Source organism: Lycorma delicatula, chromosome 2 (genome assembly GCF_047948215.1).
Source record: "Lycorma delicatula isolate Av1 chromosome 2, ASM4794821v1, whole genome shotgun sequence".
In the NCBI taxonomy this organism is placed as follows: domain Eukaryota; kingdom Metazoa; phylum Arthropoda; class Insecta; order Hemiptera; family Fulgoridae; genus Lycorma; species Lycorma delicatula.
Window position 1 is genome coordinate 95,889,174 of NC_134456.1, and position 17,259 is coordinate 95,906,432.

Below are 17,259 nucleotides of genomic sequence, written 5' to 3' on the forward strand. Positions count from 1 at the left end.
AATTCTTCAAATAATTATAATAATACAGCAAAAAAAATACACATAATATATTACCTCCTTGATGAGCATCACGTGATGTATATTCAATAGTACCATAATGAATTTTCCTCTCATCAGCTTCTTTGTGCTGCCCATTTCTGTATTTATAACGGCAAGCCAAACCAAAATCAACAAGATAAACAGGAGCCTGAGCAGCAGTGCCAACAAGTAAATTTCCTGGTTTTATATCTGCATGAATGTAGCCACTACCATGAATATATTCCAATGTATCAATCTGTAACATAAAATTACATAACTAATTAGTAAACATAAAATCAAAGGATACAAAAAAAAACAAAAATTGGAATTATACTAAAATACAGGAATACTGAGGTTACTGCAAATAGGAGGTGTGATCAAAAAATACGGTGAATGAATTTTTACAGCGGCAACTGACGACGCTACATCCATATGCTGTAATTTGTCCAATAGCATGATCAACTGAGACAGGCAGGGACAAATTGTAACACGTTCGAGCTTGCCAGTCAGCTGCCAGAGCCGATAGAGTGAGTTTGTGTTTATCGTGTCTGTCGCGCAACATGGATTTTGAACGCATTAACATTAAGTTTTGTTTTAAGTTGCAAAAGAGTGCCAAAGAAGCTCACGAAATGTTAGAATCGGTGTACGGCGATAATGTGGTAACTTTGAAGACTGTGTACAAGTGGTATGACCGATTTAAAAACGGAAATGAGTCTGTTGAAGACAAGAAGCGGTGTGGGACGTCCAGTAACCTCAAAAACAGTTGAAAGTGTGCAAAAAGTGGAAACAATGGTTCGTTCAAACAGGTGAATGACTATTCGAGAGCTATCGGAAGACCTTAACATCTAGTACGGATCCGTTCAAAGCTTTTTAACTAATGAATTGCAAATGAGACTAGTGAGTATAAAATTTGTTCCCAGTCTTTTGAGTGATGAACAGAAGGAAAACGTGTGTCAATTTGCACAGAGTTGAAGGGTCGTCTTCATGCAGATCCAGACTTCATGGCCAAAATTATAACTGGAGATGAAAGTTGGGCCTATGGCTATGACCCTGAGACCAAAATGCAGAGTTCCTAATGGAAAACCAGTTCATCTCCTCGCCCTAAAAAGGCATGTCAGTCAAAATCCAACATCAAGGTCATGCTCGTTGTTTTTTTCGATAGTGAGGGCATAGTGCGATCAGAGTTCGTTCCAAGGGGAACATCTGTAAACTCTGAATTTTATAGGGTGTACTGCAACGTTTGCAAACGACGTACAAAGAAAGCGACCAGAAAAATGGACCAATGGCTTCCTTCTTCACCACGACAACGCGCCGTGTCACACCTCGCTTCTCATTCGCGAGTTTTTGGCTGAAAAAAGTGTTCCTGTCTGTCCACATCCGCCATACTCACCGGATTTAGCACCATGCGACTTTTGCCTCTTCCCAAAAATTAAAACTGTGCTTAAAGGAAAACATTTTGACACCATTGCTGACATTGAGAGGGCCACGACTGAGCAGCTGAAAGCCCTTCCGAAAGACGCCTTCCAGAAATGCCTCCAGTCATGGAGTCAACGTTGGGATAAGTGCATTGCTAGCCAAGGACAGTACTTTGAAGGAGAATAAATCGAATTCTATGTAATAAAAAATTATTCACCGTATTTTTTGATCACACCTCGTATATATATATAGTAATCTTTCTGAAATATCTAATCCCTTACAATTTGTATTCATAACATATTTTTTATTTTTCACTATTTTTAAATTGTTCTTAATATCAGATATTACATATTTATTCTTAATCAGATGATCAGATACATTAGATAAACCAAGTTTACCTTTTTCATAATATCTAAAATTTTCGAAGAATCTAGCCTTAAATGGAACTAGTAGTATTTCCTATATAAATATGGTCACAATCATTACATTCAATTTTATAAATACCACTCAAATTATATAAATCAGATGAATCATTACGTTTATTACTTATTAGGTGTTTTATTATGTGGTTATTTGTCTAGTACGCAGGTTTTAATTTATTATTATCAATAAACCTCTGTAATATGTTCAACTATGTTATCAGTATATATATATTTTAAATACACATGGTCAACTTTTTGTGTGCTGTTTAATGTTATTAAATGTGTATTATTTTTAATTTTTGACATTTGTTTATTATATATATTATCTACTACAGAATTGTCATAACCATTATATACAGCAATTTGTTTTATAAGCCTATTTCTTTGTTTAATTTATTTTTATTTTCATTATACTTTGTATAATTAATTGCTCTATTTACCATGTTTGCTTAAGTGCTAAGTTTGTGTGACCACAGGTGATTAGAAGATCTATGTATAGTGGTTTTGTTAGTTTTGGGTTTCCTGTACACTGATTATTTTTAAAATTAATTGCAACACTAACATCTAAATAATTAATTTTTTTATTGTTGTCAATTTCAAACATAGATTTCAATCCAGTTTAGTAGGAATTGAACTTGTTCCAAACGATTAAATGCTCTAGTCCATAATAAAATATCATGCATATGAGTTATCCTGTAAGCAACTTTACTTTCAAACTCCTGTAAATAAACCTACCACTAATTTTTAAGTCTTTTAATTTATTTACTAATTCATATCCATTTTTTATATTATATTTTTAACCTAAATTTATTTTCTTTCTAAGTATTTTATCAATTATTTTGGAGATAATGTAAGAAGGAGCGGTTTTTAAGTTAATTAAAAGTCGCATAGGCATAGTCCAGTTAATATAGTTGAACTTGGTTTGTAAGAGTATAATCTAGTGTGATATGTTAAATTGTTTTTATAATTGGAAATGTTGCAGTATTTTATTATTAAACTTTTAGTAATTATTATTCCCTTAAAATCATTCTCCATTATATATTGTTTCATCAATTTTTACATTTATCAGAATAAATGATGCCCGGCATATTAGTTATATCTGATTTCAAAATGATACTATTATTATGATGTAATTTATTTTTTAGGTTGTAAATTATTTTTTTATTATAATTAATTTTTATTAATTTTAAATTTTGATTAGTAATTTAAGATTTGTAATTTATATTTCTTTGTTCTATATCATAAATTCTATTACTAATGCTATTACATAAAATTTCTTTATCATTAGGATTTGCTTTATTTATATTTATTTCGGAATCTACCACAATATTCTTAACAGTAGCACTCTAATCATCCTTTGTCAGATTAAACTTATACGTATTAGCTACAATAAGCTGTTCATCATTATCAGGACCATATTTGTTTAATTTATTAAATCAATACATTTATCAGGAAATGAAACCGAATTTATATGCATATTGTCTAGTTGCAAATTATCATAAACATTATCTCCCAATGAATTTTCCTGTAATGTGGTATAACCCAAGCCTTCATTATTATTATATTTATTAAGATTATAATTATGGTTATCATTACTCTTATAATTAATATTAATTTTTACTAAATTACTGATTTTATTATATTTATTGTCTTTAAGCTTTTTTTTTTATTCATCTCAATATTATCCCTTATTAAATTAAATACATAATCAAATATAAGATTACCCAGAATTTTTACAAAGTGTAAATGTTATTGTATAATTCAATATTTATTAATTTTTTTTCTGTAATATGCATATTTGATTTCTTGTTTTACCCTAAATTTTTCAGCAGATTCTTTTGTTTTATTTATAAATTCATTAATGTGATAATTTTTTATATTGAGCCTAGTGTATTTAGGATCACATTTAATTTGAGGCAGATTTTTTTGAATTTTATTGATTGCATTATATTACTAAGTTTAACATGTAACTTGTAGAATTTAAATAATAATTTTCCCTGGTTGGCATTTATAATTACTTTTTTAAAATCAATTCTTTTAAGAATCATACTCCTCTGTACTACATACAAATATATTATTTTATTTTATTAGATAACCAAAGAACAGAATAAAAAATATAAATATGAGAGTTATGTAATTTGAAATGAATATATGAATATGTAATGCAGCTGATGATGCGAGTAAATTGTGAAAGTGCTCCTGCATATATATATATATATATATATATATATATATGACTATCTTATTCCACATATATATATATATATATATATATATGTGTGTGTGTGTGTGTGTGTGTGTGGAATAAGATAAAGTCATCCTACTTTACTTATTTATTCTGTACTTTGGTTGATCTAATAAAATATATATATTGTCACATCAGAGAAAATTATAAAATTATCATAGAAAAATACTGTGCTTTTTTATTTGAAAATTAATGATGTTCAAACCACCATTGACTGCATTAATTTAATTAGCATCCAAATGTACAAGAAGCAAAAGTAAGTACATTCTTGTTTATGCAGTACATTTTTGGGTAAAATAGGAAAATAAAAAAAAAACCAACAAAGACGTAATTATATCGTGTATCTAATACTTAATAGCAATAAAAACAAATAAAAAGGGAATTTGTAAAGCAACTAATATTTAGAGATTTCTGTACTAAGGACTGACACATAATTGTTAAACTACTATCCCATCATCAAGATGACATTTCATTGCTGTCAGTTGATACTTTTACAGCTCTACATATTTAATATTTTTTTACTAGTATAATTTATTGCATGATTTTGTCTTACTGATAAATTCAATAAGACAAAATCTTATCTTATATCTGATAAATACACATTAGATTGTAAAAAAAATATATAAATTTTAAAACAATTCAATATTTACTAAAGAAGAGTTTGTTTCTAAATAATTGATTTTGATCATGCTGAAATTGAAATTTTTGCTGAGGAATTGTAATTATGAATTAACAATATTGATGTAACATGTACCAAAAGAACTTATACAAAAGCTATTTTTCTGAAGTGGTTCTTTAGTGAATCAATTATTGCAATTATTATTATAGTCCACACGGTATCTGTTTTAAAATGGGCACACTTGGACTTTTTCTATATGATCGCTAATTTTTGCTTTAATGCCTCTGGAATATAAACTGAAATATTATTTCATTATGCACCAGTTGAAAAAGGAGTGATTACATTTTTATTAAACAAAATGTAAAAAAAATTGGAAAAATATCAATTTCTCTCCCCTATTTCCCTAGATAACTCAATAACTGTTTATATTACAGAAAATATTGAGAAAAAAGTTTTGTTACTAAATTTTACACACAATATCATTAGTTGCAAATAAAAAAATACATTATTATTGATGCAAAAATAGCAATAACTGTCAAAAAAATGAAAAAAGAAAGAAGATTTTTTGGCAATTTTTTTCGAGTACTTACGTTATACATAGGACCTTCAGATTTTGCCACAAAGAATTTTTTGATATGATAAAGAAACATGCCAAATTTCAACAAAATCAGTCAGACAGTTTTTGCACAATAATTTTTCAATCCAGATTTTAGAAAAATTCCAAATTGTGTAGAGCCTGAAATAATGTCTCTAGACACTTGAAAATTTAAACACATATAAAAGAGCACTCAAACTTTCAAATGCATTTTGAAAAATTTAAATCAGTTAATTAGGGAAGCCTAGGAATTTTTCAAATATACTTGTAATGTTTTTACTTTTAAACAAATTGAATATTTTCACAAATTTTTATATAATTAATTTTAAAAAGCACAGCCTAAAAGTACTCTGAAAGATGCTTCTTTTTAAAAAATAAACATGGAAATTTGTCCACTAGAAGCTGAGATAATTGCATCTTGAGACCACATCACTATTTTGAATGTGTGAATTCAATTTTGAGTCAGTCGGTGCAGCCCCATCACCACCGCCCATGCATTTTTCATGTGGCCTGATAATTTAAATTGATATTTTATCTAGCTTGCACATGTGTGCAGAAGTCGAAAATTTACACTTGTAAAGTACTTGGAAAGATACAGGTATGTGTTGAAAAAACAGCCCTACCGCAAATTTAGTTTTGTTGTAAACGGCGGTCAACTCTGATCGGTTAAATCTCCAGAGCTAATTAACTAATCAAGAATTTTTTTTTATACTCTCATTGTTTTTTAGTACTCTTAGTCATAGAGATTAATAAAATTATACTGTTAATGTTGAGTTTACTATCTTATGATTCCAAGATTTTTTTTTAATTTGCTAATAAAAATGACAATGGTAGACCTTATCAACTTTGAATGCATCTCGTAAATGAGTATGCTGATAAGGAAGATGATATTGTAGAACTTTTTGCTAAAAAATTTGGGAGTGTCTATACTGCTAATGATTTTTCCTTGACTGAAATTACATATTTAACCACAATGATTGCTTTAGTAACATTATTTTAACTGAGAATGATGTTGAAGAGGCCATTTGCTCCCTTAATGATAATTCTTCGATGGACCCAGATGATATCCATTCTCGTTCAGTTGAAGAAATGCTATGCCTTTTTTGTACTGTTTTTAACTAAGCTCTTCAATTGTTCTTTGAATACTGGTGTTTTCCCTAGTGTTGGAAAATAAACTACATAAGCCCATTGTTTAAAAGTGGTAACACTTTAGATATCAATCATTATCGTCCTATCAGCAAATGCAGTGTTTTTTCCTAAGTCTTAGATAAGTTAGTCTGTATGAAAATTACACCTTACCTAAGTAATTTATACTTCCTAAACAATGTATAGTTTCTGGTTTTTTGGAAGGCAAATTTACGCAAATGAACTTGTTTGTATATATAAACATATTGTTGATGCACTAAATAATGATTATTATCTTGATGCAATTTATAGTGATTTTTTATCTAAGTTTGACGTTGTTATTATCAAACTAACTGCATATGGATTTAATGGTAAATTGTCTTGGGTACACTCATTTTTTACAAACTGAATTCAGTATGTTAAAATTGATAATTTTATCTGTAAACCTCTAAATCTAGAGTAGGACAATGCATGTATTTGAGTCCTGTTTTCTGAGTTTTTATAAATGACATTGGTCTATTAATTTCTATGCTATTCACATTTTTTATTACTTGGCAGTTACAAAAAAACTCATTATTGTTTAAATCTATTACAAATTTGGCTGATATTCAAATTGACTAACTCAATGCAAAAATGTATGACTTAAATGGTGTTTCTTTTAATTTAAAAATATACTTTCATAGTCAATTTGGAAGGTTTGCAAATATTGATTATAATTATTTACTGAATGATACTGCAATACAAAAGGTATCTTCCATTAAAGATTTATATTTTGATAGTAAGTTACCCTCCAGTGAACATACTGGTTTTACTATAACTAAATCACTAAAATGTTAAATTTTATTAAGACATCCTCTACAAATTTAGAAATATTAACTCTTGCAGAACTTTATATTATGTTTTTATATATCTGACCCTTATGGCTCTTGTCTGGCAACCTTTTACTGACTTGCTATAAAAATTACTAGAAAACCCACTTAGTATCTTTCTTAGATATGCTGCCTATAAAATCGGTGATCCTATGCACTTTACTGATCATAACATTACTCATATTTCAAATTTGTTAAAAATGCCAAGTATTGAATCATCTCTGACAAGGATAGAACAAGGATAGATTTAACATTTGCGTATAAAGTTAAGCTGTCTTAATTTATCGCAACTTTTTACTTTCATGTACTGACTAGATTGCTTAAGTATAATTTTCAATTTTTTTTTATTTCAACTGATTCTCATAGATCACATAGATCATCATTACTATATAATGAACATTCAAGCTGGCTAGATATTTACAATACTAGATAAGTACTGTTAATAACTTATCAAGCGTTACTTTACTTATGAATGACAATTTTGTCATTTACTTATATTGTTTTTGTCATGATTTTGTATTCATAGGTTTCATGCCTGTTTTTTTTTGAACTAAATAAATATATTTGAACATTTTACTAGCTTCTTAGATATAATCTGCTACTTACCACACTTCCATTAATATTCTGTTATCCAAAAAAGTTAAGAACATTCAAAGCATGAAATCCATAACAAATTTATAGTATAAATAAATAAATATAAGTATAAAAAACAATTAATACGAGGTATGTTCAGAAAATAACTGAACTTTGTAATTACAAGCCAATTGAGATTTAGTGACGTGTGGTTGGCATCAATGTGTTCCCCATAACATCCTCTGTGACCACATGTTCTTGCATTGTTGATATCTCGTTTAGTTTTTGTGTTATTGTTATTTGAGTGCAACGTGTTTACGTGTTAGTAGCAATTTTTGTAATGCAGGATTTTTGGGAGCAACGACACAACGTAAAATTTTGCGTGAAACTGGTTGAAACTTTCACAGAAACGTTTCAACTTTTGAAACAAGCTTACGGAGATGATGCTCTGGGTCGTACGCAATGTTACAAATAGTTTTCACGATTTAAAAATCACAATTTAAATGACCGACGACCATCAGTCATGATATGACTATATGGATAATATACTACCATAGTTGAAAACTATTTTCTCTCCTGTGCATGACGTCATTCACTGACAACAGCTAACCTGCGCCATCAGTTTTATGTACTATACCCACAGCTTATAAGCTAGTAAGTACATTTGCGTGATTCACCATCGTGATTCGTGTGTTCTTTTGTTCGTGATTTATTTATTGTTTTTTTATTATCATTTTAGCAAGTGTATTGTTTGTATGCGTGTAAACTCTATGAATGTGTGTATCTACAACTGCATTTAAACTGTACTATATGTGTGTGGCTGTCTTGAGTTTGAACATAAGTGTACAATTTTACGAATCCAAAATGGCGATATATGTGCTGTTTCTGGGTGCAATAACAATGATGTTATTGAAAACAATGACTTTTATAGAATATAAAAGAATTAACTAAAGTTAAATAAAAATGGATCTTGCATATCGTGTAACAAAGCATTTATACAACAAAAATCAATTTCTAGAAAAAAAATTAAGAATTATAATACAGTTGTATGACTTTGAATGTTTTATGTATGAATAAAATAGGTGAAATTGAAAAGCTAGAGTAGAAAGAGAGATGGAAATATTAAGAAAAAATATTAGGGTCAGTTAAAATTGTAAAAAAAATAAGTGGAGGATTATAATTAATGAAAGGCCTTAAAAAATTAATGACAGAATTTCAAATTTAATGAGGAAAAGACTGATTTTTTTGGACATCTTTTCAGAATGGAAGAAAAAAGACTGACTGAAAGAACTTTATTTTTGTGTGTAATCAAAAAACTAAAAACATCTGTTTTAATTAAATTTTAAAGGATATGAAAGAACTAAATATCAAGGATGAAATAATCTTAAATAGAAATAAATTTAGAAATCAAGGGTTTTCAGGAGAACAGAAAAGAAATAAGACTACAGATGGAGTGAAGAAAGAAAGCGAAAACATGGAAAAAAATATTGGGAAAAAAGGAAGTCAAAAGAGGTAAAATTATTAAGATATCTATTTGTCTTCAGATGGACAATTCAAGAAATAGTAATTTTTAGCAAGAAAGTGCAATCTTTCATAAATAAAAACATCAGGTAAAGTTAATAATTTAATTTTTTAAATATTGGTCTGTATGATTCATACTTACTGGGTGCTAGGTGAATGATCTGACAGCCATTTTTGCATCTAAAAAACTTGTTCTGATATTTTGAGGAAGCCTAAGAAATGACATTATATTTTACACAGGAATGTATGTAAGAATAATAGTCAAGTAACTACAAATATTCTTACTCCAACCAATGAAAGAAACATACAGAAACAGAGTAAAATCTTTTGGAGTGATAAAACAAATATGACCAAAAATATCATCTCCTAAGCAAAAACCTAAAGATTTGAGGAGAGTGAACACAAAAAAGACTGCAATCCTCGTAATGTCTTCTCTTTTTAACATTCTAAGATGTTAGCAAACAATAGACTACAAGATAAAAAATAAACCTGGTAAACGAGAAATAAAATTCCTAAAAAAAAAGATGGGACTAATGTAATTATCCCTATTAAGTAGATGATCCCTTTTAAATGTTTCCAAATTTACAAATTAGGGGACAGACAAAGAGGAATGTGTTTAGAGTTTTATTACACAAACTCTGAGAAGTAAATAATAATTACTTAGATCACGCATGTTTAGAAAAACTTATAACAACACATAAAATGATGGTACACATAAAATAATTACAATCTTTTGTAATTGATAAGGTGATGATCCACTTTAGTTCATGAAAAAAAAAGCCATTAATGAAGAAGCCTACTGAAAAAGGATCACTTAGATAAAGCTACTACTAAAAAGAAAATAAAACCAGATGAAAGGAAAAAGGCTGCCATAATGTGTTGTCGTTGTAGTACAAGCATTCTACAGTTGTGACATGACTTTCTATATAATTTGGGTAGAATGTTTTTATTAGCCTACCTTACAGTCCAACTTAGCTCTACACATAACTCATCTCACAAACTAGTTGTTTATCCCCTCTTATTTTTTTTTTTAAAGATCAAGGTGTGATAAAAAAACACACAGCAGAGGACTATACAAAGAGCATAATGATGCTATATTTTTAATCTCAGGGATCACTATGACCAATCCCTCATTACTGCAGCAATCTTAACAAGAAACAAGCAACAAGTTTGTATTTTTGTAAAAAAACAAAAAGCAGCTTATTCTTTCCTGTGTAGAATCTGAGATTTTCTATTAAACTATAATTTTATATTTTATATAAATAAAATAGATTAAAATTCAACCTTACCAATAATTTGTCGGTGTTTTTGAGTCCTTTTGGACATTCAACCATCATCAGGAAAAGTTTTTTTTAAATTGAAAGAAAACTTTTCCTGATGATCGCCGAATGACTGAAAATACTTGAAAAACACAGACGAACTCTTGGTAAGGTTGAATTTTAATTTATTTTATTTGTATATAAATAATCTTATATACCAATGGTGCCATGCTTGAAAAATTCAACTTATAATTTTGTAATTTAAAAAAAATTGCAGTGGTATATTACTTTACAGTAAAACATCAAGTGGATTACGGATATAACCGGAACTATTTTATTGCAATAATTTAATTTAAGAGTAAATAAAATTGTTGTACTTACAATATAAGAGGCTAAAGTGAGGACAGTCTTTATGTGAAATTTCTTTTTATGCTGAATCAGAAGTTTTTGCAGATCATCGCCAAACCTAGGAATAATAAGAAAACGATATCTTTCTCCTTTATACACATGAGATCCAGCTCCTACATAATACGGCATACCTAAAGCTTTCAATTCATTTCTTGCTACCCACACATCAACTGAAATAAATACAGATATCAAAATCTACTAAAGAAAATAGTCACTCAATTTAAACAGGAAATTATATATAAATAAAAATAAATCTTTAATATGTTTTTACAAATTATTTGTACATAATATAAGAGTATCATAAATTATTGTTAAACAAACACTATAAACAAGATTAAAAAAGTGTTTTCACATAAAGAGGCAGGAGTCTATATTTTAAAAAATGTAAAGCTAAATTTCTCAAAATATTTTATACTTCTAATAAGTTTTACATATATATATTCATACAAGGGTGGCACAGAAAGTTCTGGGTCTGGATAAGAAAATAACATTCTGGATTCTGGGTACAATTTGATTTATTTTTCAACATAGTAACCATTAGGTATGTACACTTAACCTGGCATTACACAAAAACACTTATGCAAGTTCAGTATGTTGAATTATCCACCTCCTTAAAATACCATCTACAGTGGCAATAACTTCATTACCGATCGAAAATATCTTCCATCTAAGCCATTTTTTGAAGTTAGAAAACAAGTGACAATCACTGAGAGCCAGTTCAGTCTCATTAATAATGACAAATCAATGTAAAAATTCCTCTGGATTGCGCCGCAAGAGCTTGAGACAATCACATGAAATGTTTTTGGTACTGTTACTATGAGCAAACACAGCATCCATCTGTCATATAGCTTGTTCATGCCAAATACTGTGCAGGCATTCTGTTGGCATCCCTACAGACTCTGCTACTCCATTTATTATCACTCATCAATCTGCCAAAACAATTTTATGCACTTTTTCTATCATTTTTGGTGTAGTCGCTTCAGAAGGTGTCCACTGTGTGGTTCATCACTAGTGCAGGTTCGACCTATTTTAAACTCTGAATCCCAGCATTTAACTGTTGTATTTGATGGAGAAGAGTCTTCCAATATCATGTCAAGCACTTCTTTAATCTCCTTTGCACTTAAGTCATTCAGAAAAAAGTATTCAATCACTGCACGAATTTCCACCTTTTCCATTTTCCAAAAAATGCCTAATTCTCCACTCTGACAGACTGTAAATACTATATTAAGTGATGCAGCGAAACACTTACAGTTAACTAATGGAGAATGGAATCATGCAACGCCATTGAGGAATTAAGCGTACTAATGCCATCTTTGTGTGAGTCCTGGAACTTTTCACCCCACCCTCATTTACCCACAAAAGTGAATCAAAATTGCAAAGCAAATAATTCAGCACACTGATATAAGTAAAAAGTCCCTAAACGAGATATGTTCATAAACATTTTGTTTTTGAGTCACTGCTAGTGAAATATTTTTCCAGATTTCTGCTCTAAAGGTAAAATGAAGTCAAAGTGAGATTCTTTAGACTTGAGTTCCAAGATTTTGGATTAAAATTTGGTTTCAATTTTTTTTTATCTGAAAAACTGAATAAAATAAGTCCCAGAACTGTATCTCTGGTAGTTGACTAAAAATTGTCACAAAGACCAAAAAATAAAAATGAAATGAAGAAACCCATTTTAAGTTACTATAAAGTAACTTTACTAACTGCAAATAAACCCATTAAAATCTCTAACAAAATTTATACAGAATTTAATTTTGAATAAACTATATAAATAAAACCAATAGAAAAACATACAATTTTTCAGGAATGTAGGAGAAATAACGTTACAGTACAGTTTTAAACAAAAAAAAAATCTTCATAATACTAAAACAAGTACGTAAATAAAATAAAATTAACTTAAAAAAACAGATTAAATCATCTTAGAAAATCTATTTCACGAATAGATAGTAAATCCTGATCAACGATTAATTATGTGTATTGGACTTGATTATTTTGTGTTGCCATTTAAGTTAATAATTTAAAAAATATTTTAATATGACTAGTTTAATATCTCAAAGAGACAACACGAATGTGTACATATTTGTAAAGCTAACATATGTGCTGTTAATTTTTGAAATAAGTAAATAATGTTGGTATATGTGGAGTTTAAGAGTACTGTGATGAAAATTCAGATCAAAGAACACAAAATCATAAAATGTTTGAAGCTGTGGATACATCTTAGAGAAACAGGTATTCTGAAACCAATACTAATAGATTCTGGTAGACAATAGTTTGTAAAAAAAGTAAATATTAAATAAAAAATACTTCATCCTGTACAATTATTTTTTACTATAAACACTAGAAAGTTACTACAACATTAAATGTTTCCAACAAATTGTGTGGTAAACATTACAAGAGCAAAATTGTACCCATTCCACATAATGTGTGTACTACACATATTGCTGCCAGATCATAATGAAAGAATAAAATTCTGTCAATGATTAGTAATAAAATGTATACACAATCCCAGTTTCCTTAGTCATATGGTTTTGACGAAACATTCTTCACAAGAAATGGGATTTTGTCAACTTCTGAAACAGCCATACTTGTAGGCAAAGGAAAACCTACATGAGACTGTTACAATGAATTCCCTAACATTTTTTTCTTTAATGTGAATCTTACTTGGTAACAATCATCAGCCTTTTTCTCTTAACATCAATATTTTTAGGAGGATGTATACTTTTTGAAAATGAATTTGATTGAATTCTTGGAAGCTAATTTATTATAGATTCAGATTTGGGTTGTAGTTTATGTACGACGATCACCTTACTATCACTTCTCTTAGGTCAGAGATTTAAAATACATATACCAACAAAGGATTGGTCAAAATGAACCAGTAAAATAGTCTCTGTAATCTTTTAATCTCATGCCATCAAACAAGTTTTTATTCTACAAGTATTGGTACATAAGAACAAAGAAATTATGTTGTATAAAGTTGCAACTATTAAGAATTGTACTGACTGATACTATAAGATGTAATCAAGAAGCATAGACACATTGAGCTGAATGCTGCATTAAACAAAGTGATGGTGTCATCAAATAAATACCTGTATTATATTATAACTTTAATCATAAATAAATACTTTGATAATACATACAATACATTTTGAGATATAAATTTTTTTTCAGATTTATCTTTTATTCTGTTAATGTATTTTGAGATCAACAATTAAATCTGTTTAAAAAAAACGTTTAGCATTATGAAAATTTTTGTTTTAAAATTGCAATGTTTTCTGCCACATCTTGTTCTGCTTTGTTTAGAACTAAAGTCCAACTTCCGCAAAAAAATATTTATTTTCCATTGGTTGTTTAGATAAATTTTCTTAATTTTTTTTTATTTTAGCTAATTAATAAAGTTAATTTATAGAAAAAAAACCTAAAAAAAGGTTTATTTTATTCAAGTTTCTCAGGCTTTGCTATAATTTTCTCAGCAACTACTTAGAGATACATTTCTGGTTGGAATCTGTTTTGTTAAAAGCTTTCACATAAAAATAAACTCTTAATTGAAATTCTTGAAACACAAGAATTTAAATGTGGATTTATGTATCCTAGGAGCAAAAATTGCAAACTAGCTGTAACTCAAATACAAAGTATTTCTGGGAAAATTTTTTGTCTGATACAAAATCAGATCTTGAAGTATTACCAAGCAATTCTAAATCACACACAATAAAAATTTCTAGTGAATATGGTGGAGAAAGTCCATATTAATTTTATGAATTATACTACCACACATGCATGTTCATGTGTTTTAAATTAATTTTTTTATGAGTCCAGAATAATTGTAAGATAATTATATTTAATTTAATAAGTTTACGGTTGGTTATAAAGAATACTTTCTTTAAAATTCTTTATTTTTTGGCAACTAAAAACAATTTTTCAAAATAGCTTACTTCATTTTTAAAATATTCTAAAATTAAATTTTATGTACTACCTCCTACCATGTTGATAAGCCACAGCTAGATGCAGTAATTAAACCAGTTACCATGATTTTAAAGATTACCATGCTGCCAAAATATACTTTTACAATGAATATGGATCGGATTTAAACAAATCTGGAGAATCTATTTGAAGAGTTAACATCATTGATTAAATTGAACAAACATTTGTTTAATTCAATTGCTAATGAAACTATTTTAATGAAGTGACAAACTACAGTAGCACGCATAGGGAATATTTTGTTTATTTCTATACTATAACTACACTGCTTGACCATACCCATTCTTTAAGTTGTCTGTGTAATGAGAGATTATTGTTCTTTAGCTATTTAGTAATTTGACCCACCAGCTTGGTCTAGTGGTGAACGAATCTTCCCAAATCAGCTGATTTGGAAGTCGAAACTTCTAGCGTTCAAGTCCTAGTAAAGTTAGTTATTTTTACAAAGATTTGAATACTTGAACGTGGATACCGGTGTTCTTTGGTGGTTGGGTTACAATTAACCACAAATCTCAGGAATGGTCGAACTGAGACTACACTTCATTTACACTTATACATATCATGCATCATTCATCCTCTGAAGTATTAACTGAAAGGCAATTACTGGAGGCAAAACAGGAAAAAGAAGGCTATTTAGTAATTTAGATGTTATAAATAGTGTTTTGTAAAAGTTTATTTCATATTTTATTACAAAATCGTATTTTTGTAATTTTTGTTGTATATCTTGATTATGTAATAATGGACATAACTACAAGAAAGCATTCAAAATTCGTTTCTCTTTCTGCCCAAACAAGTGTGACATAACAAATAACTTTTGTGTATAGTGTAGGATTATTGACAGTGAATGCTATTTTAAACGATTTAAAGAAACTGATTACTTTTAATCAGTTTCCCTATATTTAGGTACCTCAAAACAAAGGCAAATGTGGCCATAAAAGAAAAACTACTCAATCACAGGATTGGTTATCGGTGAGAAATAGTAAACTTGATCCAAAATTACTTGCTGTGGACTTAAATTGAGAATTAGTAGCCGGCGGAAAAAATTTACATATAAACAATTGTTAGACACAGATTTCTTGCAGCGGGACAGAAAGATTGTTGGTCAGCTAAAAAGCACCTTTTAACATCACCAATGTGCAACAAAGGGCTCTTGTGGGCCAAAGCACATGCTGATTGGACCAAAGAAGACTGGAAAATGTTATTTTTCTGACGAGTTACAATATAAATATTAAGGTGAATTTTAGGTGAAATATTTATTGATCAGTTATACACAACAAAATCATGCAGAATTAACTAAACGACAAACATAGTTTCAGAAGAATATTTTTGACAATTATGGCTCAATGGCAGTAAAAGTTTATTAGTTATTAAAAAGTTTCACATAATTCAGTTAAATGATAATAAAAAAACATCATATTTTTGAGGTACCCAAATCACTGTAAATAAAAATATATCATTCCAAGAACATCAATACTTATAGTCAATGAGCTTGGATGAGTGTGACAATGCTGTTTACTTTCATTTATTATATTGTAAAATAATTTAAGATAATATTAAAATTTTCACAAGAAAATTCTGATAATGTAATGAAAATTCTGCTGAGTGATGTAATAACATAAAAGACGTAATTAAAGTAAAACCTAAATGAAACATGATTTTTCAGCTGAAAAATAATAGAATAACATTATATAATACAATAAAACATATGCTATAGACGTATGATCCAATAGTAGTTAGTAAAATATTAGAGTGATGCATTCTATTACAGTTTTTTAAGGCTGTCTTCAACAAACATTGTCTTATGGTTCATCAAATTGAAATTATGTTCGTATTTACTTATAAAATATTACTAATATTTTTCTAATATATTTAATTTGTTGTCATCTTTAATTTTTTTTTTTAAACCTATATTAATATATTTAGATATAAAAATTCTTTTTCTGATATTAACAAAAATTTAGAAACAATACAAATTAATAAAGATGACATAAAATGAAATATATTAGTAAAATATGACATATAAATACAAAAACAAAATTTCAATTTGATAAACTATCAGATAGTGTTTGAGGGAGACGGTCTTATAAAAACTGTAACAGATTGTAGCAGTCATAAATTATTATGAAAATTTCATTTTTTAATATTTTTATTATGCAATAACGCAATTATTACTGAGAATGTAGGATGATCCTGCAAATGTACTTTCATGTTAAAATT

General features: G+C 28.5%; 1 protein-coding gene across 5 annotated transcripts in view; it reads right to left on the reverse strand.

Annotated features, from left to right (window-relative positions):
• LOC142319030 (serine/threonine-protein kinase VRK1-like) overlaps window positions 1–17,259 on the reverse strand; it is an 83,014-nt gene that overhangs the window by 48,927 nt on the left and 16,828 nt on the right. For all 5 annotated transcript variants that reach the window (XM_075355852.1, XM_075355851.1, XM_075355853.1 and 2 more), the window contains 2 exons: window positions 11,044–11,240; window positions 55–274 (listed from right to left, as the gene is read on the reverse strand). In XM_075355852.1, the coding sequence (XP_075211967.1) occupies window positions 55–274; window positions 11,044–11,240 (417 nt within the window). The remainder of the gene's footprint in view (window positions 1–54; window positions 275–11,043; window positions 11,241–17,259) is intronic.